This window comes from Glycine max, chromosome 5, assembly GCF_000004515.6.
Source record: "Glycine max cultivar Williams 82 chromosome 5, Glycine_max_v4.0, whole genome shotgun sequence".
Classification (NCBI taxonomy): Eukaryota; Viridiplantae; Streptophyta; class Magnoliopsida; order Fabales; family Fabaceae; genus Glycine; species Glycine max.
Window position 1 is genome coordinate 36,327,645 of NC_038241.2, and position 24,748 is coordinate 36,352,392.

The 24,748-nt window shown below is 34.4% G+C and overlaps 4 protein-coding genes across 4 annotated transcripts; 3 read left to right on the plus strand and 1 right to left on the minus strand.

Moving 5' to 3' along the window:
• Positions 1–410: 410 nt before the first annotated feature.
• LOC100783174 (uncharacterized) lies at positions 411–2,471 on the minus strand. Its single transcript, XM_041015579.1, has 6 exons — positions 2,201–2,471; positions 1,601–1,700; positions 1,398–1,518; positions 1,214–1,302; positions 580–701; positions 411–488 (listed from the first exon to the last, which is right to left on the minus strand). The coding sequence occupies exons 1-4, from the start codon at positions 2,325–2,327 to the stop codon at positions 1,246–1,248; spliced, it is 405 nt and encodes a 134-aa protein (XP_040871513.1). The 5' UTR covers positions 2,328–2,471; the 3' UTR covers positions 411–488; positions 580–701; positions 1,214–1,245.
• Positions 2,472–5,586: 3,115 nt separating this feature from the next.
• Positions 5,587–11,582, plus strand: LOC100783705 (uncharacterized). The gene is made up of 15 exons (XM_003524987.5): positions 5,587–5,899; positions 6,125–6,200; positions 7,373–7,532; positions 7,632–7,889; positions 8,085–8,259; positions 8,784–8,845; positions 8,972–9,135; positions 9,271–9,368; positions 9,572–9,630; positions 9,744–9,878; positions 9,962–10,206; positions 10,307–10,466; positions 10,663–10,738; positions 10,846–10,896; positions 11,159–11,582. Exons 2-15 carry the CDS (start codon positions 6,136–6,138, stop codon positions 11,371–11,373), a joined length of 1,923 nt encoding a protein of 640 aa, XP_003525035.1. The 5' UTR covers positions 5,587–5,899; positions 6,125–6,135; the 3' UTR covers positions 11,374–11,582.
• Positions 11,583–12,637: 1,055 nt separating this feature from the next.
• Positions 12,638–14,131, plus strand: LOC100527385 (uncharacterized). Its single transcript, NM_001248408.2, is given in 2 exon segments — positions 12,638–12,902; positions 13,769–14,131. Coding segments are annotated over 2 exon segments (378 nt in total). The 5' UTR covers positions 12,638–12,704; the 3' UTR covers positions 13,949–14,131.
• A 4,972-nt stretch (positions 14,132–19,103) lies between these two features.
• On the plus strand, positions 19,104–23,956 carry LOC100784238 (eukaryotic translation initiation factor 4B2). Its single transcript, XM_003524988.5, has 3 exons — positions 19,104–20,513; positions 22,988–23,419; positions 23,587–23,956. The coding sequence occupies exons 1-3, from the start codon at positions 19,375–19,377 to the stop codon at positions 23,609–23,611; spliced, it is 1,596 nt and encodes a 531-aa protein (XP_003525036.1). The 5' UTR covers positions 19,104–19,374; the 3' UTR covers positions 23,612–23,956.
• The last annotated feature ends 792 nt before the right edge of the window (positions 23,957–24,748 follow it).

Genomic DNA, 24,748 nt, shown 5'->3' on the forward strand with positions numbered 1-24,748 from the left:
CATCCACCAACCTTCTTTTTCTTTTGCTCCATGATACACCACTAAACTTCCCTTGGCAGCTTAACCTTTCTATTTTTTCTTCAGTGGGAGAGAAAGGATCACATTGCTGAGATCATTCCACAACTCAAATGCCTTCTTTGATCATAGTGTCTGGGAAATGCTTTACGTGTTAAGCAGACTTTGCCTGCATACAGACCACATCAACCACGTGAGATTAAGATTCTAGCCATTATAGGAAGACGTAAATGAAAATCATCTTTTGCAAAAGGAGGAGAGGTGGAAATAACAATAACAATAAAGGAAGGAACCACCAAATACATAGTTTCCATTATTAAGTAATAACTCAAATGATGTCATGATATCCAAAAAGTGCTAAATTTTAGTTGGGTAAAGGAAACAAATGCAGAATGCTTTACCAATAATGTGAAAAGTCAATATATAAATCACTCTATCGGCAGCCTCTTGCAGCGTAGCTAGAAGATAAAATCCTGCCAAGATTTAAAATTGAAATTGAGGGTAATTGAAAAGAGTATCTGCATTACATAGAAAAAGCTATTATACAATACCAAAAGTACAAACCTGAAGTCCAGAGCCAATATGTTGAATGCGTGTACATAGGAGGCAATAAAGTAGCCATGAGAGGTATGGCAATGCATGATGCACCTTGGGCCAGAACATATAAACGGATGTCACCAAAGAACCTTCATTATAAAAGAATAAGTGAGAAAAGTAGCAACTATTCTCAAGAGCAAAAGTTCAGTAAACTGGATGCTCAGTTACCGCAGGGTTAAGAATTAGCCTAAATTTGACATTATCTTAATCAATCCATGATGTTGCCACTCACAATAAATCCTATATCTTTATGATAACTGCATTGATAGAATTGGCAATTTTTTAGGACAATAGTTAGATGCAGTTTGGTGGTGCTTTTAGTGTTATTTTCACATTAAAATTGGAGTATCAACTACATAACTCACAACAAATGTTGACGTGATGAAACTCCAACTTTGATTAAAGAACAGCCCTAAAAGCATCTAAAGAACTGGAACTAAGTTTTGTCCAACTTTTTATCCGTATGAAGAGCAATTTTGTTCACTTATAGAAGGACTGAATGTATGTATCAATGAGTAAATGTCCAACTAATGCAATAGGATAAGGAAAAGAAAAAAAAAACTCATGCAAATAGAAGTAATTAATGAAGAAGTAGGCTTGCCTCCAATACACATTGCTCTTGTATCAAACCTTTCAATGATGAGGATTGCCAACAGAGACACGAAAGCAACAGACATCTCCAATAACAAACTATAATCAAGGAATCAAAATTATGAAATGGAAGAATATAGATTTCTACTGCAACAATGGCTGAATTGAATTCAACTTCTATAGGAGAAACTCACCGGGAACCTGTCCCACACAAGGCCTGCATCATCTGGGCCAAGATGATAGTATGAAGACCCAAAAGCAACTGAAGTCACAGCAACATAGAAGCATGTCCAACCCCATAGTTCACCTTGCAAACTGATGCTACATATCTTAATTATATAATTGACAACAACAATCTCGTAAGCTAAAGAAACTAATGGTGACAAAATGAAAATACCTGATGTTAAAATAGTTCCTACGGTGGCAAAGCACAAGGCCAATGAGACCAATAACCATGAATGGGAAATTTGCTACCACGTTAGGTGCATTAGGAAGGCCTGAAGAACAATAAAAAAGAGGAAACAAATAATAGTTTTAATATTCTATTATCGCAAAGATTTTTACATTGTGAATTTACACTGATGTCGTAAAAGATTTTCACGTGAAACATTTTTGAAACTGGCAACTAATCACAAATACAAACAACATTATATTATATGATAAGTTTGTTCGTTTTTCCAATAATTATATTCATACTTACATTAATTTATATAGAAATTGAACTCCTTTTAAATTTAACAATATTACATTATACGACTGTTTATTATTAGAAATCCTTATAAGTTTGTTCACTCAGTGTAATGTATTCTAATTAAATTCGGAAAAAAAAAATCCTTTTGTTTGTTTTTACTTTTCAAAATTTGGCAACAAACTGAATGGAAATGGAAGACCCTCATCAGCTCAGTTGACATAAACTCCTCTACATAACCAAGTTTACATTTTTAAGGCTACTTTACTGAAAATGAAAGGCTGACAAGTAGTTTTCGTAAGGAATTACCAAAGAATTCGCGCTTTTCAGCGAAATCATGGTATCTCTGAGGCTGAGGAATGGACGGGGTTAAGAGGATGAGTAAAAGGAAGAAAGCAATGGCGAGTCCCAATGCCTGCACAGTGCATTTTCTCATTTTTGTTGCAGAATAGATGGAAATGGGAGGAATGAGAACGAATTAGAGAGCGAGAGCTGAGTGAAAGACATCATGTAGGAGGAGGAAGGTGGTGGCGGCGTGCGGTGTGACGGTGGTGAATGGCGCCATCGGCAAAACATTAATATCTATTATTTTGATATAGATGAAGTGAGTAGAACTTTCCCCAAAAAGCCTTCATTTTATTTTGAGTAAATAACAATACAACAAAATAATTTCTTGCGCATTATTTTCCAATTACTATTGATATTTTACACGTGACAAAAAATTATCACTTAAATTTTGATTAGAAAATCATACTAAAAATACTTAAAAAATTGTATTTTATTTTCATAGGAGTAACTTCCTCCAAGTAATTTTAACTTTTTTTTTACAAAAATACACTTTAGAAAAATTCAATTTGTTTAATGAGAACATCTCATTTTAAAGAGATAGAATAAAGAATTATTTTGTTGATGAAAATGTGAGGTGGATAACATAAGGATGATGATGGAAAATTTAAATTTAGTCTTCAAATGTGAAAAAGTGTAATAAATTGGTGTTGTCGTTAAATTTTTGTGAAATTTATCATTAAGTTATAATGTTTATAAATCAAATTGATAATAAGTTATATTTTTCGAAAATCAAATTGATATTAATATACAAAATTAAGGAATTAAATTGTTATTAAATTATCCACAAGATCAATTCATCACACCTTTTGTATAAGGGACTAAATTCAATTTTTCTATCTTTAAAGGATTTAGCGCTTCAAACTTCTAAAGACAAAAATTGGTATTTATCCTAAAACTTTGGTTGGTCGTAAAATAAATTGTTTTATCAAAAATAAAATAAATATTTATTAATATTACATGGACAAATTATTTAATTCATCAAAATATGAAGATAACATAAAAGTAACAAAATATTACTTGTTGATTAATGTGTGGATTCAATGACAATAAAGACTTAACCAATCAACCAAAGGGATTTATTATTGGTCCCTACAAATGTAAGAAAAGACTTTCTTATCTCTCTTTCTTTCCCTTCACATTCTTCTCACCCCATTCAACCCATCACCACCACACCAAGGTTGCATGCTGCCACCTCACCATGTGACATTGGGCTCACCGTGCCATTACCTCCTTACACAGACCCCTCATTGTGGTATTATTTGGGGGTCTATATAAATTGCACAATGATCCATTGCTTACATGGGGGCGAAAAAATTACACAATCAAAACGTAATTTTTTCATAATAAAATCATAATTTCATTATTATGTTTATGTCAAAAGGACATTTTAGAGATATTCTTAAAAAATCCTAGTTCGGTAACGCCAATAGCTACTCCCTACTACTAAATTTGCATTTTGAATATTAAAGTGAACCCTAAAAAGTTTAAAAAATGAATCAAAACATCTTCAATTGTCTAAATATAAACAACCCGATTTGTATCACTTAAATTTTAAGTAATTCAATTAATTTTCTTTCCAACCGGAATTTATATTGATAAGATATTTAATTCACATATATTATTTTTCTCTCTCTTATATTTAATATGATATTAAATAACTCATCTTACTTAGAGTAATCATCTTTAATTTTAAGCAACTTAAAATCATATATGATATATTATTTTTTATTTTTATAAGCAACTCATTAGACAATTCTCAACGTGATGCTTTCAGGTTGGAGCACATTGTTGGCAGTATCTTGGGTGAAAATGCAGAACGCCGCCTCTTAATTTCGGCCATTGGCCCTGAGTAGATAATGGCATGCAAGAAATGAGATATAACTGTAACTATCTTTGTGGAAGTTTATCATCTTTAAGTTTGCATAGAACGCGTAACATTTGGTAATGTTTGTTTGAAGAAAATTGCGCAATTTTTTTCATCATGAGAAGTAGATTGATTAGGAGAGCATATGAACCATATGTAATGTAAGCCGCTTCGTGCCAAAATTAACTCGGTTTAAGCTATATTCACACAAAAGAAAAAAAATACTCGGTTTAAGCTATATATGGCATTGGTCTGTTCCTTTCCCCAGCTACTCCATGGATCTTTTTTTTATGTTAGGTGACTGATTCAGTTCCTATTTTTCTCAATCTACCAAGAAAAAATCCAACGAATAAAATGAAACGGTGGTTGGATGAGATTCTATCGTGCCATACGCCGTGATTAAATTTTGTTAACATATTATTAAAATGATCATGTTCCAATTTTAAAACTTCACTTATATACAGAATCTCATTTCTTTATTCATATTAGTCGAAAAGTTTTGGTTAAAACGCAACGATCATGTTCCAGTTTTTAAAACATCACCTATATATAGAATCTCATGTATTTTTATATATTAGACGGAAGGTTTTGGTTAAAATTCAAAACAACAAAAAACACCCAACGCAACTCACCCTACCAAGATAATAAATTATACGAGAATAACTTAGATGAAAAATATAAAATAATTTTAAGAAAGGAGAATTTTTTAATAGTGTGAGTACATATTAGTTGTTGGAAACCATTTTGGTTTGACACAGGATCAAGTCTTGAGAAAAACTTGATCAAAAGTTATTTTATATAAACAGTAAATTCTCCTTAATTAATTAACATTATATAGAGTACTAGTTTTTCTTATTAATTAGGTCCATAGGAAGAGACTAATTCCATACAAAATGATAAATCACGGTTCAAATATTAAGACGTTTTTTTTTTTTTTTTCACAAGAAGGATACTTGCATTGCATGCGAAAACTAAAAAGAAAGAAATGAAAGAGAAGTTTTTCTTCGACGGTTAGAACACGGATTAACTATGACTTCAGTATCATCATAAAGATAAATGCTAACAAATATTTTAAAGGCACTGGTTATAAAAATTAAAGTAAAAATATTTTTATTGGAAAATAAAAAATTCTATTAATTATAATTTTTTATACTCTATTATGATTCACACAAAAATATGTTTTTCGTTTAATTTCTAAATCAATGTCTTCAAGAGTAAGACCCAAACATAAATATAGTAGTAATTTATAAAATGTTTAGCATTTAATGAGTTGTGAAATTATCTAGAATAGACAAAGATTAAGATTAAGAGGCAAAACCAAAGGAAAGGTCTTTTACTTTAGGTGTATCTTTGTCTTGTGCGGAGGAATCTACGCCCACGCGCTATAACCCGCAAATTTCGAGACACATGCCCGACGACATCATCAAACCACACATGATATCATGTTCTCTCAAACCGCATGTGTGAAACTGACCCCTCTTCAACTCGTCAATTTTTATTACCATTTTCTTTTCTTTTTCTCTCTCCCTCCACCATAGTACAAAATTTCCATTTCAAACTACACATTTCGTGCACTTTTTTAATCTCCGATACCGTTTTTCGTTGATGGTCACGAACATCCATACAAATCCGAATTTTGGAATGAATTGCAAAATTTTTGGAGGTGGCATATACGTTTACTCCTCTGCAATTGGGATCATGCGCGTAGCGTAACGTAAACAAGTGTCAAGGGCTAAACAAGGTCGCGACAAAACCAAAATGCGCATCCCTTCGAAGAAAGCCACGACTGTGTTCAAGTAAAAGTCTGAAACAGATAAACCTCACCGTTATTACGTTGCTTTCAATGTCATGTGATATGATTATGCATCATGCACACATATATATGGTTCACAACGCATCAACGCATTATCATTATTTTATTATATTATATTTGTTGTTTCGAATTTAATTTATTATAAATTACGAAAGTTGGAGATTTTATCAGTATTTAACTGAGTGGGAACTGTTGTTTGGTGGAACAGACGTGCCCGCAATGATGAAGTGTTTCTCGGTGTCCTTATCCTCTTTATGGGTTCTCCTTGCTCTCTGTTCTCTGAGGTATGCAGCCATGGAATCTTTTACTTCTCTTGCTATTGTTTTGTTGATTCTGAGTTTCGCTTGTGTAGTCCTTTATGCTACATTTTGGATATTTGTTAAGATATGCTTGATTGGTAATTTCTGGTTAATAAATTGGAGGCTTGAATCCAGATCCTATAAATAAAGTGTTCTGCTTTTTTGTTCATTCACATTGCCATTGCTTGCTGCTTGAGCTTGTCAAATGGACTGATTCACAATGGTTTCATTACTCTGGTGGATCTTGAAGTGTGAACAGAAGTCTGCCTTGTGAGTGAGCAGAAATACTAGTGATTTACCGAGTATTCAAACTTTCCACTGCCTTTTGGAATTATCAAATTGAATATGTAGTTGGAGTGCTGCTGCTGTTGTTGATTAGTCTAATTAGTCTAATGATACTCGGATAATTCAACTCAGATTTTGCATTTTTAGCCATTGTCACTTTGGATGTGTAAATTCTTACTCTAAAAGAAAATATCCACTTACATATTTGGTCTCGAACAGAAAATATTTTTATTATTAATAATAAAGCACTGTTGTCATTATTTCCTGAATTTATATGAATACGAAAAGGTATAGAGCTCACTCACATTTGGGGTGGATTTGGTATTGCTGGGTGATTTTCAGAAGCTGGTTTTATGCATTGCTTTAAATATAGTATTTGGTAGCTAAATGTCAAAAGCTGTTTACAAAAATTGCATTGAATATCGTTTATGGTAATCATATACCTGTATGGCAACCTTTTAAAATCAGTAACATAATAATGCAACTTTTGACTTAGGTCCTCGATGTCAAATCCAGGAAGCCCAAGTCTGGTTAATTTCAATTAGTTAATTTGGAGAAGTAGACTTGAAACTCAGCATAGGTTTTAACATTAATGTTTACTATTTCGAATGTGATTTTGAATTAATATAGAATATAAACTAGCTTCCATTAGAGCAGTGTGTGTGGAATGACTTTTAAACCTTTCAAGCAAGCTTCAATTTTGTCCAAATTAATTGCAGAAAATATAAGTGGAAAGTATATTAAATTGAAATCTTATGTCGTTTAATCATATCCTAAGTGCAACTAGTATTCCTCAATCTTATTTGTCACATATTAGACAATAAAAGTAAAGAAAGATATAACATAATATATATCTGAGTGTGTCATTTCAGTGTGTTATCGCAAAATATATCTCAGAGTGGCCTACAGCAAGCTAGCCTCCCACCAAGAGGTTGGAATTCCTATGATTCCTTTTGCTGGACGATTTCTGAAGAAGAATTCTTACAAAGTGCTGAAATAGTTTCTCAACGTCTCAAGGCTCATGGATATCAGGTATAGATACTGCAAAGAACAATAACTTATGGATGATTTAACTGTGTTAGCAGTGCTTTGGTTAGATATAGACTGATTTCTTTCCATCAACTCTTGTAGTTTGTCGTGGTGGATTACCTCTGGTATAGGAAGAAAGTCACGGGTGCTTATCCTGATTCTCTTGGATTTGACGTGATTGATGAATGGGGAAGGATGCTCCCTGACCCAGGAAGGTGGCCTTCTTCCATAGGCGGGAAGGGATTCAGTGATGTAGCTAATAGAGTACATAGTTTAGGTTTGAAGTTTGGGATTCATGTTATGAGAGGGATAAGCACACAAGCTGTCAATGCAAACACCCCTATCCTAGATACAACAAAGGTATTTTTGCATTTCTTCTATGACTTGATTTTTTTTCTTTACCTCTGTATTAGAAATTTGTAGTGATGGATGCCTTACATAATACATTTTTTTCTTCTAAAAAAGTACAAAATAGCAGGCAGAATATGAGAATATTGTTTTATCTTAATTGGAAGTTCTTGTTGACCTTGATTTCCTCCTCTTGCAATTTCCTAGGGAGGTGCTTATCAAGAATCTGGTCGAGTGTGGCGTGCAAAAGACATAGCAATGCCAGAAAGGGCTTGTGCATGGATGCCTCACGGTTTCATGAGTGTAAATACGAAGTTGGGAGCTGGGAGAGCTTTTTTGAAATCCCTTTATGAGCAGTATGCTGCATGGGGTGTTGATCTTGGTACTAGTAAAACTAATGTATAATCTGCTTATTATGCCCTATCAGGAGTTGCATCATGTCACAGACGACAATCATGATGAATTTAAATAATTTTTTGCCCTATCTTAATCTAAGTTTAGTAACTGAAACAGTTGTACTACTTTTTTCATCAAGACACTAAGCAGACAGAATTGGTATTTTAGTGGTCCAATAGATTTCAAGTAGTCTTATCATATCAAGGAACTTCTATTTTCACTAAAGATAAAAACAACACCGCCTACTTCATTGGGCCACACTTGTAAAAGTTAGTTTACTACAATTTCCTGTTTCATCCATTGTAAACCTCTAAAATTGTGTCAGCCTTTTAAGCATTGATGGATTATTCACTCATGTGCTAATTCAAGATTTACAAAGAAAAAAAATGCAATAGAAATTAGTTAGTGGACTCTTAACTGGATTTTCATTATGATCTATGAGAATATATATATCATCATTTTGGCTATGCTTTGGCAGCTATGTTGATAGATTTGCTGCTGTCCTTGCAGTGAAACATGATTGTGTGTTTGGTGATGACTTGGATTTAAATGAAATAAGCTATGTGTCTGAGGTATTCTACAGTTCCCTCTCCCTCTTACCCTCTTCACTACCTCTCATTCTCACATAAACACTGAGATTGGTAATATTTTTCCAATGATTTATTGGCTAAAATTTGTCATATGGCATGTCATGACAGGTTCTCAGCGAGCTTAATCGCCCTATTGTGTATTCTCTATCTCCCGGAACCAGTGTGACACCAGCCATGGCCAAGGATGTCAGTGGACTAGTTAACATGTATAGAATAACAGGAGATGACTGGGATTTATGGGAGGACGTCAAGGCTCATTTTGATGTAACAAGGTGATTAAGCTGTCTATATTTCTGTTTAAGATTTTTTTTTATCAGCTTTGCAGTATGTTGCAATCATGCTACTTCTCTGTGTACATTCTGTTATCACCATATTACATAACTTTAGTTCATTTAATTCTGAACCAGGGATTTTTCTACAGCTAATATGATAGGAGGAAAAGGTTTAAAGGGAAATTCCTGGCCTGATTTGGACATGCTACCATTTGGATGGCTAACTGATCCAGGTAATGAGACTGGGCTGCTACTTTTTCATTTGCTCATTATGAATGTCATAACCCTCATACTGTGGATGAGTTGTTTATTACTTATATGTATGTATTGATCCAGTAACTGCTTTTATCTATTATTCATTTGTGTGAACCAGAATCCTCATGTAATTGGAATATGGATTATGGAATTATTTCTTATCCCCTTATTCTATCTGTAGGATCAAATGAAGGTCCACACAGGTTTAGTAAACTCACTCTAGAAGAAAAAAGGACACAGGTATTGATAAGAAAAAGCATAATTGAGTTGATTTCATATATATTCATGTATCTATTTTGATCTGCGTACATGCATTATGATAGACTCTGAGTGAATCAATTCTTATCTGGCAGATGACTTTGTGGTCTTTGGCGAAGTCTCCCCTTATGTATGGGGGGGATGTGAGGAAGATTGATGCAACCACATATGAACTTATCACAAATCCTACCCTGCTAGAGATTAATTACTTCAGCTCAAACAATATGGAGGCATGTGAGCCATCTAATTTTTTAGGGAATAATATGGAGGCATAGAACTCATCATGAATCATTTCACTTTACTGCAATGACAGTTTCCTTACGTCACAAGCTCAATTAACTTGAAGCACCCTGGAGGGAAAAAAAGAAGACCTAAGAAAGGAATAAAAGCATCATTTACACATTCATTGGGTTTGACTGGCTGCAGTGAATCAAAGGCGAGTGGTTGGTCTATTGAAAGTCTTAACCAAGATCTTGAAAGAATCTGTTGGAAAAATGGTTTAGAAAACAAGCATCAGGCCACTTTCTGCGTACACAAAAGAGAACTTCAATTCAGATTGTAATCATGCTTTATCTTTCTATTTTCCATTTATCCAACTTCCATTTAAATATTTGTGTTGCAGTTAGCAATAGAAATTGTTACGTTGGTATTGTTACAGAGATGGGGTGAGTATGTATCCAGCAGACTATCGAGGGAAACATCAATTAGTTGCAACTGACAGAATGAAATTTTGCTTGGATGCTTCTCCAAAACGAAAGGTTACTTCTAGAGAGTTCAGGAGAGGTACATTTTCTCCATGCAGATGGGATTCAAATCAGGTATGTTGCAGTCCATATTTCATGTACAAGAGTAGCGTGTGGCCCTTAATCTTTAGGAAGGAGTCCTGTGTGTGATTCGTTAAAACAACTTCGTTATGTGCATATTATTATTTTTGCCCCTATTGAGTATCATATGCCTTGGCCAATTTGTATTTTATTGATTCTGTTGGAAGCTGATCTATCTGGTCTTCTACAGATCTGGGAACTGAACTCCAATGGGACCATGGTAAATAGTTACTCCGGTCTTTGTGCAACTGTAGAGTATGTTGAAGGTAAAATTTTGTAATCATTTTCCACTTTTTAGAACTAGTTTCCAGGGTTGCTTTTTCCCCATTTCCTTGTGTTTATCACTCATAAAGCACATCGGTCATTCATGCAGCAAATGTTAATTCTGGTGGGATTCGCTCTTGGATCGCAACAGGAAGAACAGGTCTCTGTCTACTTTCTAACAAACACTTGAATGAATTTCAAGAGTTTTCTTCTTTTCTGCAACTGCAAAGCATCAAAATTGGAAAAATGCTAATTGCTTAAATAATCATGAGTACATAAGAACTTAAATAACAGAATTTGCTTAATCATGAGTACCATCTGACTCTTAAATAAGGGTCCAATCAATTACTATAATTTCATCCACTTCACCCTCTAAGAGGAGTCAAAGTCAAATCCTATATTAATCTTATATCTCTATTCAGGGGAAATCTATCTTGCTTTCTTCAATCTAAGCGAACAGAAGACGGAGATATATGCAAAGACATCATATCTGGCTAAGGTTCTTCCTGACAAAAGCATCACTTCATGCAAGGGCAAGGAAGTGTGGAGTGGAACAGATGTAATAACGACGCAGGGGACGATATCAATGAACGTGGAAATTCATGGATGTGCACTATTTCTTCTAAATTGCAACTAGTCTGGCATGGCTTCCAATTATTTTGAACAGAAAAGGAAAAGAAAACAGCATCTCATTGTTGAGGCTTTTTTCCCCCTCTATTTAATTATTACTCTTCCCATGGTGGGGGTTAGGTGAAATTTGTATGTGTTAATGCACTGCAGTGCGGTACGTAACTGTTGGATCGCACCGTGTTTAGACAAACTACATAGGAAATTATACTTGTTGTATGTTACGATTCTTTTGGTAAGAGAGAAAGTGAGAGGAAATAAATTAGAGAAAAAAATAATAATACGACTAATTTTGTTTGTTTGTTTGAGTCGGTAAGTGTCTTTTTTAAAAAAAATATATATATTTTACAAATTAATTTAAAATTATTTGTCGAAAAGATTTTCGTGCGTATTAAATAGTAATTGTTTTAAATTTACATGAATATTAAATATATATTGGAAATTTTAGTATTATATATACTAATATTAGTTATTTTATAATTAGCTTAATTGTTAAAAATTTTAATATTATATATAATAATATTATTTATTTTATAATTAATTCAATTGGTTAGAAAATGATATTAATAATGCGAAAGTCAATATTTGAGATTGTGATATTTCAAGTAGGAGTTTTCATTGTTGATGAGTTATTTTTTATAGGCATGAGCAGTCAATTAAATAGAAAGGAAATAACACAAAAAAAGAAACAAAATAATCTTAGAAAAATAAGATTTGTGATTCTCAATTATTTAAGGTAAAATACTCTTCGTTGTTCTTCGTTAAGGTAGAAACTTTTATTTCAAATCAATATTTTTTATTTTAATTAATTATTCAATAAAAATATTTTAATTTCCTTAATTTCTTTAATCAACACTTTAGTTTTCTGATGAATATTAAATATAACTAATGCATTTATAAATTATTAAAAAAATGTTGGTTTTTTTAGTATAAGTTTTCTGTACCATCAATATTAAATTTGTACGGTCAACCAATTAAAAATTATCTTAATTATAATTTTTAAAATAATTTTTATAAAAATTAATAATCTTATTATATATCATTTTTTTAATTGATTAATGATATAATATTTTTTACGGTAATAATAATATAATAGTAAATAATGTATTTGACTAAATTCTATTTTTTTTTTCTAGTTACACATAAATATGCGCGCTGATATAAGTTATTAAAATATCATATTGGGATGGACTAGATGGACTTTTCACGTACACAGCATTAGGGTTCCAAAACCTGACTGGTACATAAACGATTGGTTCAACTCAAATTGCCGCACTGCAACTTTGCTCTCTGTGAGGCTTCAATTTCCAATTAGGGTTTCGCTTAGAGTAACCAATTACCATGGGAGTCTTCACCTTTGTCGTTCGCAAATCCGGCGCCGAATGGAGCGCCAAGCAACATTCCGGCGACATCGAGGCCTCCGCCGACTCCACCTACGATCTCCAAAGGAAGCTCGTGCAAGCCGCTCTCGCCGTTGATTCCTCCGGTGGAGTCCAGTCCTCCTTCTCTCCCGTGTCTCCTACCTCCGCTGTGTTCCAGGTACACATTTTCACATCCCTGACGATTTTGGTTTTTTGATTCGGAGATAAAACTTCTCGGTTTATGTTTATCCTGCGTTTATCTTCGATCCTTTTTATTTTGTATTATTTTGATTTTGTAGAAAATTACATTTTCTATGCGTCATTGCACTGTACCTGTTTCGAGTATTGCTTAGGCTTTTGTTATGCTATTTTTCATTGACGAATGTGCTGAATCCGAGTTTGCTAGTTTGGTTCATGTTATTATTCATTTGTGAGATTCTGCTGTGGAATTAATAGTTTGACTTTATTATTATTTTTTCTTTATTGTATTTTTTGGTTTTTCATTCAGATTACTCTGAGATTATGAGCTGACTTGAAGAGAATTATAGGTTTTAGTGCTATGACTTGCAAAGCTTAATCATTGTTCATTACCTAAAAGTATATAATTTGTACACACATAAAACAAGTACGAATTTAGATCTAGTTACTTTAGAGCTTTTAGTGCAATTCTGAAAAAATTGAAGTTTTACTCTGGTAACATTTGCTGATATTTTTTAGACAATTTAGTGGGTATTAATTTTAAGGATGTACTCAGACATGAGACTCTGTTATTTACAGAGTTCAGCTTCTGCACTATCACTCTGTTATTTTTTAGACAACTGACTTTTATTTTCCATAGCTGAAGTTTTACTCTGGTAACATTGCTTAGACGATTATTGAAATGAAACTAATTTTAATTGGAGAACAATACTAAATAAACTTGTCCGACTAAATGAATTATTGTGTTATTGATGGTGGCATTTCTGCCTTGCTGGTTTAACTTTTGGATTCAATCATTAAGTGGGTCACTCAGGTTATTTTTCCGTTGTTGATTGTTTTGTTCAGGTGATAGTGGGTGGTGCTGTATTCGTTGGAGGTGGCGGTGGTGCTGTTGCAGCTGCACCTGCAGGTGGTGCTGCTGCAGCTGATGCTGCTGCAGCTGATGCTGCCCCGGCTGCTGAGAAAAAGGAAGAAAAGGTGGAGGAAGAGTCCGATGATGATATGGGATTGGGACTGTTTGATTAGAGATTTTCTGCTTTTTATTGAGTTTTGATGGAAAAGTGTTTTTAGTGTTTAATCCTATAAATTGTGTGGGTATATTGCTTTTCACCAGTTAATGGTACATTGAACTTCGTCAGATAGAGTTATGTGCTGTGACCCAAATGGTTCTTCTGCATTGGATTTTAGTAGGTATTTTCTATTTCAAACAAATGTCTCGCTCGTCTTTTATCACTGTCGGATAGAATTTTGCGCTGATCAAGCGGTTTTTGCTGTTAATACGATTTTCTTCTTACATGTTACTGAACAAACACAGCCTGTATGAGAAATAGTATTAGCAAATATATTTCCTAACACTTTTAATACATAGGTAAAATTCTCGTTTTTTTTGCTTTTCTCATTTATTGGTAGGGTGGGTGGGGGGAAGAGTGTTACTAGGACTCTTCTAAATATAATTGCTTGACATAATTGGATCAAAGAAATTGGGTTTGCAAGCAGCATCCAATGCATTGAAATTGAGTGATACCCCAAACTAAAATATCAAGAATCAAACTAAAATGTTTTAATAGTTTCAAATTTTGGTATAAGTTTTACATTTACATTCTATTTTAATTTAAAACTTTCATCTGAATTTTATTTTTTTGAAGGGAAGATGAATTTGGCAATATGCATAACATATATAAAAAGAATATTAGGTGAGAAGGGAAATCCAAATGTATAATTTAAATGAATGGCTAAAATTAAAATAACTTTGATATTCTGATGCAATTATATGATTAAGATATATGCATAAGGTGGCCATGTCCTTATGGAGTATTTGGTGTCGGTGGAATACTAAGCTCTGGGAAGGAAAGATGGAGACAAGCTCAATGGTAATATCTGGAGCTATGTCTGTCCTGAATGATGGGCAGAAAGCTATGACAGTGCTGGAAGGGAATAGTGAGTGGCATATTTCGGAGGTAAACATAAACCCGTAATTAAATACTCATGGTTTTCTCAATTGCTATGTAGATACTGCCATTTTCGAAGAGGATAATAAGACTGGAGTGGGTCTAAACGGATTCCATACTTCACCTTCATGCTTTCTCTCATCCGAAGACTGTCCATTGGACACTTTACACTACATGGATGAATTGTAAAAAGTTCGCGGACAAATTTAACTTCAGAATCACTCATTTATCGTGAAGATAACTCGTGTTTCGATATAATTGTCTCTTTTGGTGCTCATTCTTTTGGGTATACTTGGTGGGGTTCTCCAACATTTTTTGTTTCTCAAGAGCTTCTTAGGTATAGACAAAGGCTCTCATTTTATAGATTTCCGTAGTGTTATTCCTTGGGTACGGTTTGACCCTCTCAGGTGTTTTGTATTTTTGCTTCTAATGAATATATTTAGAGGAGGATCTTTTTGGGAGATTAGAGGTTGTGGTGTCAACATAGTTGGGATGTCAACCCTCATCTCTCCTTGATCCTTCCTCTTTAATTAAAAAAAAAAAAAAGACAGCCTGGTTTAAACCTGCTTTGCAGCCTAGAAAAGGGAAAGCACTAGCCCTCTTGTATGCAAGTCAATGGTGTGCTGAGAGGGGTGTGCAACAAATTATCTTCAAGACTGATAGCAAAGTAATGGTAGACCAACTGCAAAGAGAAGCAAGAGATTTATCTGAATTTGGCTAGATCTTTGTTGATTGCAATCGCTCATTTACAACTTTTTCTAGTTATCAAGTTGAATTTATAAGGAGGCATATGTGGATGCCCCTAACTTAGCTAGGAAATCGGCTTATTAAGCTAATCCGTAGATTTTTCATTTTACCTTTGATCGTAATGCAAATGATATTTTAATAAGAATGATATAATGTACTTCTAGTAAAAAAAATATATTTGTTCTATTCACATCCTATGCTAAATATATAACGTATAAATAAATTATAATATAAGCAGTATCAAATAAATATTGATCATGCAATATACGAATAGTTAAGATTGTTAGTTTTAATTTTAACTATTTATTTGAATTATACAATTTACATTGTTTCTTCTTATATTCTTTTATATATATGTATATTTAAGTTAAGGATGGTGTATTATTAATCAGAAGGAAGGCTCAAAGGTCGTACATCATCATGAACAACATTGGGCACTTGGTGAGGAATGTCATCAATCCAATATATATCATGTTCTATAAAAAATAAGGCGGGCTAAACAATCTGTCGCTTTATTCTCAACTCTATTTACAAAGCAAAAAGAAGCAAAATTTCTTCTATTCAGCAACTGAGCTCAGTCTTGAATCACACCTGCAAAGTAGTTGTTTGCATTCAGACTCATACTGGACAGATTAAAAAAGGAGGTCCGTTGCAGTTTCAAGCACCCATCTAAAGGCCACAGCTTCAGCCACATTTGGTTCATAGCAGTGTTGCTGCAGCTAATACTTCCCCCAAGTGCTCTAAAAGACAGTATATTTTGGAAAGCCCTTAATGCCAAGTTGAAGCACTTAGGAGCAGTAGGAACTGTTCACAGCTTCTTCCACTACCTTCCCTCCTTGGACAACACTTTCAAGAGTGTGTAGGTCAAATACTTGTAAGGAAAAAAGGGGTCAAAACTAATAAATTCCTGACATGGTTCAACTCCACAAATTCCTTCGCATTTTCCATGCACTTTCAATGACTGTCATTGTTGAGGCACGAATCCTAGATACAATGAATGGAATAAAAAAATTATTCCTTTCCCTTAGACCGAAATCAATGTACAGGAAAATGTTATAAAAAAAAACATAACATTGTGAAAAAAATGTTAAACAAACATAACTTTTTTAACAAAAGAAGGATCTAATTTTTTTAGTGTGAAAGAAGGATATAATAGAAATGCAATTGTAGTGTGAAAAATAGAATACACGTGTTCAACAAATCAAGAATTGTTATGTTCTTAAAAACTAAAATCGTTAACATTTGTGATCACTCCTTTCAAAAACAAACATAGAGTATTATCCAATTGATTGATATTGTGAAGAAAAAAATGAATTATACTAATAATGCATTAAAATTAAACTTATAAAAGAAAGAAAAATTACTTTGACAATGTAATTATCTTTCAAATTTAAACTCGTTGTACCATTTAATTGAGAATAGTGTGTACTTAGATTAGACATAGACTCTGATAAATAAATAAATAACGTGTACTTAAGACATTTAAGACATATATTATTAATGTTATTTACAATAATACTTGAATGTCCTTTCATCATGTTGAAATCTTTTTCTTTTTTCTTTTTGATAAAAAGGTCGAAATCTTTATTTGCGCGTGAAGCATTACATTGCAATTACTTGACAAAGTCTTTTCAACAAGAAAATCATAGTTGAGTGCCAAACATTGAATAATACTTGAATGTCCCAAACATGTAGATATTTAGAGACAAGTAATAATAAGTTAGTTGAGTGCCAGCAAAGTAGAAAACCATAGTTTATGATGTGTTATGCTAATCATTCGCTAATTCGATTAACAAGAATTAAGTAGTTAATAATGATTTAGTTTTGACATTAAATAGACGATGGACGTAGAGAGGGACCAAAACAACGGACGAACTTTATGGGAGGCCAGTCTGGTGGGTCCATCCACCGAGTTAGACTCAATAAACATAATTTCGAATTCAATTGAATCTATTTTGATTCATTTTTTTAATTATGTATTCTTTTAGATTTATATAAATATAGGCAAAAATAAAATAAAATAGATTAATATGAATTAATCTGACGGATCATTCAACTTGACTGATCATAAATGATTTTCCCAGGGGAATCATATCCCAACTTTTATTATAATTTTCGTTTTGGTTACCTTGGGTCAGGCTTCATGTCCTCCAAGTTATCTTGTCTTGTTCTTTCTTTTAATTAATTAATGAATCTGAGGCTCCTAATTCACATCACGGTAATCACTTATCACTTATTTTTTTAATCGGAAAAATATAGAGAGAGAAAGCAGAAGCTGTGCAAGAGATAAAGGAAGGCATGGACATATCCACCCATAATACCTATAAGTTTGCAGCAAATACAACCCCTAACTATAGAAAAGTATTCTCCCACGAACAGAGGGTAATACAACACATGAATAATGAATAACCAAATGTGAATATACCCGAAAGAGGAACAATCATACCAACCTAAGAACAAAAATCAGCAAGTTTATCCACATAACCTCAAGAAATACCAACAAGGACTTCATCGCCCATACATCTCCAAATGCCCCACCCAACACCACTGACCTCAACAACTTAATAAATAGAAACTCTAACTTTTTGATTCTTTCCTCAAATGCTAGTAATATTTTTCTATATGTTTTATGCGTTTATGGTAAATTGGAGACAAATACAGTAACAGTCAAAGATTTATTATGATGTTAAAAATATTTTTATATAAATAAAAATACTAATTATTTCTTAATCTGTGTGCTATTATTTGAAATAAACAAATGTATTTTTAAATTAAATATTAGTTAACGGTCTTTGTTGTTACTTTCATAATAAAGTTTGAATTAATACTTTCATCATTTTAATAATTGATTTGAATTTTAAAAGGCTGACATTTAAGAAGCATAACTTTAAATGAAAAAAAAACTATTACTACATACCTCCATTATAATTATCATAAGAGAAACAAATTTATCTAAAATAATTATTATTTTTAATTTTTAATGTAACATTAATTAATTTTTTTTATTTATATGATAAAAAAAATCTATAAATAAATTAATAATAATATAATGCTAATTTTGTAAAATTATATTTTTTTTAATCTGTATCAAATAATTTTGGACGACAATTATACTATAACAAAAGAAGTATTATTTTTCAAGTAAAAGAAGATGTAAAGTAGATTGAAAAGATGCACGGAAAAAAATTGAAATGAAAGAATATAACAAAAGGAGTAATATTATTTACATATTTTTTATAATAATAATTTTTTAACATAGTATTTATTTTATTTCATGTACATAAAAATAGTTGTGAAATTTTACTCTATAAATAACAATAAGGTAGAGAAAAAAAAAACTAATGAAAAAGAGGTCAAAACTTAACTGGTAAGGTAGTAAAGTACAGAGAAAAAAAAAGTCAAAACGAAAAAATAAATCAAAAGTGTAATAGCTGCGATGGCAAGTGCTTCAACTAGGCTTCTAGCGTATGAGCGTATTTTATAATATAATTAAATTGATGGGCTTTTGCAGTGAAAAAAACGTTAACGAAAAAGAAGGTGGGTAAGAGGGCCATGAATAGCCCTGATCCCAAATCCCATTCTCATTTCGCATCAAGCAACGCACGCACGCTCTCCTAATCCCCTTCCTCTTCCTCTTCCTCTGCATGTTCTCGGAGCTCCGGCTCCACTAGCGGAGCCCCGGCTCAGTTCAAACCCATTTCCGAAAACAAAACAAAAAACCTAACTCCATTTTCTCTTCCCTTTCGAGATCTCCAAATGTCGAAACCCTGGGGCAACATCGGAGCCTGGGCCGCCGATTCCGAACGGGCCGAGGCCGAGGAGGCTGAGGCCCAGGCTGCGGCCGCGGCGGTCGAGCCCCAAAGCTTTCCCAGCCTCAAGGAGGCCGTGAACTCCAAGCCCAAGAAGAAGAAGGGAACCACCATCACGCTTTCCGAGTTCAACCGTGGCGGTTTCGACCAGGGCCTTACGCGTGACGAGATGCTCGCCCTTCCCACCGGTCCCAAGGAGCGTTCCGCCGATGAAATGCCGTTCAACCGCCTTGGCGGCGGTTTCTCCTCCTATGACCGCTCCGGCGGTCGCTCGCGCGACCGAGATGGCGGCAACAACGAAGGTTCGTGGGGCGGAGGAGGCAGAAGATCCTACGGCGGATTCGACGAGGAGCGCAGGGGTCCGAATCCTAGGGTTTCGGAACTCGATCAGCCGTCCAGGGCTGATGAGGTTGATAATTGGGCGTCTGTGAAGAAATCTCTCCCTGCCTTCGATTCCGGTCGCCAGAATCGCTTTGGTGGCGGCGGTTATGGCGGTTCTGGTGGTGGCGGTTTTGGTGGCGGCGGCGGCGGTGGCGGTTTTGGTGGTGCGTCTAGGGCTGATGATGTGGACAGTTGGGCGGCTGGTAAGAAGCCTGTTCCTGTTAGATCTTCCAATTTCGGTTCTGGTTTTCGCGATTCCGGAGTGGAGCCTGATCGGTGGACGAGAGGCGGTCCGCCGCGTGAGGTTGACCGGACGGAGCGACCGAGGCTGGTGTTAGATCCGCCACGAGGCGATGGTGTGGTGAACGAGTCTCCGGTGAAGGCATCGAATAAGGCAAATCCGTTTGGCGCGGCGAGGCCGCGGGAGCAGGTGTTGGCTGAAAAGGGTTTGGATTGGAAAAAGATGGATTCGGAGATTGAGACGAAGAAGACGAGCCGTCCCCCGAGTTCGCACTCTAGCAGGCCTTCAAGTGCTCAGTCCAATCGCTCTGAGGGTCCCGGGTTGCAGGGGACCGATGCTGTGGTGAAATCGAGGCCCAAGGTGAACCCCTTTGGGGATGCCAAGCCTAGAGAGGCTGTGCTGGGCGAGCGAGGCATGGATTGGAGGAAAATTGATCTTGAATTGGAGCATCGCTCTGTTGACAGGTTTTGTTTTGTTTGTTTTTGTCAATTGATGCTTTTATTTTTTCTTCTTTGATCCGTTTTTTGAACTTGTAAAGGTTGCCTTGTTTGTAGTGGATGATTGGTAATGGTCTTAGATTGGCCTCTAGGCTTTTGTTTGAACTTGAATTTGTGTCTGGTCATACTGGATTTGCTCGCATTATTCAATAGTTGCAAGTGATTACCAAAAGAGCTTTCGTCCCCATTATGCAATGACCATAAATTTGCTTTAATGGTGGATTGTTGTGGTGTGTTGAATTAGTTTGATTTATGGGAATATTTACAGATTAGGCAAATCATATGGGCATGATTTGTAGGTAAAATTTAATTAAGAGTCCACTAGGATTGGATCCCAAGCAGGTTGTATTTTTTGATGGAAGTAGTTTTTTTTTTTTTTGGGGGGGGGGGGGGGGGGGGGTTGGCACATTGTACTGATTAGAGGGTCGTTGTTTTTTAACTACTCTAATTAGTAAGATTTTAATGGGAGTAAGACAAGAGTGTGAACATCAGTAAATGGTTACTATATAATATATATTCTATTCCTTGATCAAGAGCTAATTGTGGATGTCATATAGTGGTTATGAAAAATAAGATAGTTATCCATGTAATAAATTACTACGATAATGAGGCTTCCTTCTAATTTTCTCTGTTAAATTCAGAACTATATGGTTTGTAGAGCTATTTGTTGCTATTTCAGTTAAATCTTATGAAAGAAATCAAACCTTATTAGGATTATACATGAATTATGGATGCCATAGAGAACTTCTGACTTCCCAGTCAAGTTTTATTATGCCTGTAAAAGACTTGGTATCTGTAAAATAATTATTGCCTCGTTTCTTCAGTTATTGAAAATTTCTTGAATGAGGACAATGCCCATGGTAGATGCACCACAACAACCATGTGTGGAACCCACGTGAAAATTATGCCTGGGATTTCATGCTGGTATATGTATACCTCTCACTTTTGATTATCATTGAAAGGTTTTTATAGTTGGCTTCTAGTATAAATTCTGGGGTTTATTTGTAGTGAATACTAGGTCATCCAAGGGAGTGATACCTAGCCCCACCTTCTATATCTTGGGGATTACAGAATGAAGCAAATAGTTGATTAGATCCATTGATATTTTTTCAAAACAGAATTGAGTTGAAAAATAAATATCTGTTGGTGTTAGAATATTAGGGGCATCAGGTCCTAGTGTTGGATGATGAACACTTTTTGCAAATGTTATAATCGTAATTGAAGAGTCAAGAGGATAAATAGAAGTTTGGGATGTTGAGACATGCTTTGGATTCACATTGCTGATTGCTCTTGTTTAAATAAACGTACCTTTTAGGAGAATCTTGCTTTAGGTTGTTTATTATTTGGGCATATGTGGAGAAGACTTATAGAAGACCCTATTAGGAGAGTAGATTAGATGAGGGGATCCTAATCACTAGAGACAAAAGTAAACTGAGAAAACTATACAAGAGACCATTAAGAAGGATTTAGAGGTTAATGGTTTGTCTAGAGACATGATTTATTATAGAAAATTGTGTTGTCATTTGATCCGTGTAGCTGATTAGTGGGAAAAGGCTTGATTGTTGTTTTATTAAGTTCTAGTGTTGCAGAGTTGAGATTGTACTTGCAGAAGTAGTACTTCTTCAAGTTATTGGCATAAATATTGTATCACACTATTTTTTGGTTGGTTACTACTGTTTGTCATTTTTTTCCCCATTCTTTCTCTTCTAATTCTTAACCTATATTTCCAACATGATTTTAGATCTGTATCTTTCTTCTTGATAAGGATCTGTCTTTTTTGCTTCGCTGAGCTCGTCAAATTTGTGTCAGAATCTATGATTTTTTATGTTATATTTTTAAGTCTCTAATCCTTGTTGTGACCTAAGGCCGTGTCCTAAACACGGCAGAATCAACCTTGGCTGAGCCCAGCTGTTTAAAGTGACCAAAGGGTGGTTGCTGAAGTTTGCAACTCACTTTTGGTCAGCATGTGTGAGTTAACCTGCTGGCTATGGCTAACTGGCTGTTTTTCTGGCTGCACTCTGTTATTGAACCCTGTCCTAGGATTACTAAGTTTCAGTGTTATTTGCCTTGGGCTTGTAGTAGTTGTACCAGTACTAGACACAATTTCTAGTGTAAATAGAAGTATTGGATTGTGGTATTGTATGGAAGCTATGTATCAATTTCAGTATATTGGTATCTTTCTATCTTTTTCTTCTTCCTTACCGGAACCTTATATTTTCAACACGTGAATTGCTAATAGTATAATCATTGTTCTATATCATTTACTCCTAATAGTTTGGCATTAATCAGGACTTGCTTTCATAAATCTCTATCATCTCCTTGTTTATTTTGTTCACCTTGCTAGATTATGCGCAACATTGCTACATAATTTTGTGTAATTAATTGTGAATTGTTGTCTTTCAAAAGTTCTAGTTACCTTGTTGACTCCTGAATTATTTCAGGCCTGAGACAATGGAGGAAAAATTATTAAAAGAAGAAATTGATAATTTAAAGAAAGAACTTGAGAAAGAGTCTACAATAAATTCAAACAAGGAATCTGTGGATGAGGCTGGTGGAGACCAAACCAGTACACATGCAATATTACAACAGAAAGAAAAGGAGCTGGAACTTCTTATCCGTGATTTGGACGACAAAGTTCGTTTTGGGCAGAAAGCCATTGAAAGGCCAGGTTCATCGGCAGGAAAGTCTTCTACTTTTTCTGATAGGCCACATTCTAGATCTGGCTCCTTTGAGGATTCTAGAAGTGTGGATTTTACAGACAGACCTCGATCTCGTGGTACAGGAGATATGTGGATGCATCCTAGTGATGACAGAAGACAGTTTCAAGGTAGCAGGGAAAGGGGATGGTTTTCTGGCAGCCGAGACTTGAATAGGTGAGTAATATGTGTTATTTTTACATTATTTATGGCAACTGGTTAAGTTACAAAATTGACAGTGGCTTTGAATTCAATTTTGTTTATTCTCTTGTATTATTTAGCATATATAGCTATTACATTTTGGGAAGAAGTGTTTGAGAATGCTGATATTTGTTGTCTTACAGGTCAACGTCAAGAGAGAGATGGTGAACAGCAGTTTTGTGTGGATTAAGAGTTATCTTCAACTTTTGATGACCAGAACCTAATACTACTATTTTATTACTTGTCTTTTCTAATCGTTTTGTTCATTTTACTCCAGGCAATTGGAGCAACAATCATTGAGTACTGGCACTAAAACTTTTGCCTAATCTGTTATTGCATCTCGAAACATTGTAAATTTGTTTTTCCCCTTCTGGTAATTTTTTGGGTGTCTGGATGAAGGCAGAAAGCCTGTAATTTTATTAGGACAAAATTTTTATTGAGAATCTTGGAACTTACTAGTTAATGTTAATGTGATATTGTTCTGAATTCTGATATAAAATTATTTTTCTTAAATTTTGCGTCTGCACGGTGTTGTCCAGTTTAGTGCCGTAACATTGGTTGCTTAAAGCCGCTATCATCCTCTACTTGTAACATTGGCCAGTTTCAGTATCATATTTTTGTTTGAAAATTGATATCCCAGTATTTATGTATTATCCCCGTGCCATCCTTAATATTGGAAAGTACCTTTTACTCCCTAAAGGTCCTTGACCATAGTGTGGAGAAAGGGATGGAAAGTGCATGCTAAGTTATGATTTTATTACTGGATCAAACAACCCATAAGAGTTTTTAAGTTTATCTCCTGAATCTGATATCACCAACTTTACGAAAAAGTTTGTAAGAGTGATATTTCCCATCTCTATGACAATAAGTTAATAGTTATAGTCACGTCTAGTGTTGTGTTTGCTTTTCCATAAACTGGTTACGTAACATTGTTTCATTGGTTAGTTTAATATATTTGAATCAAAATAGTGATATGTTATTTAATTATGTATTTTGTGTTTTCAATATGTACTCATATATGATGGTATGTTATTGGTAGTTGTACAATTTGTAGATGTTTAGGATTTATGGTTTAGTTTAGGGCTTAGGGTTTAATCAAGGGCTTATGGTGTAGGTGTTAGGGTTTATGGTGGTTGGACTAGGGTTTATCAGCTAGGGGTGAGGATTTAGGGTTATGTAGGTTTATTGTTATTGGAATAGTAAGTGATGAATTTGACAAAAAAAAATACATGTTATTGGTAGTTTTTCAATTTGCAGATGTTTAGGGTTTAGTTTAGTGCTTAGGGTTTAGTTAAAGGCTTAGTG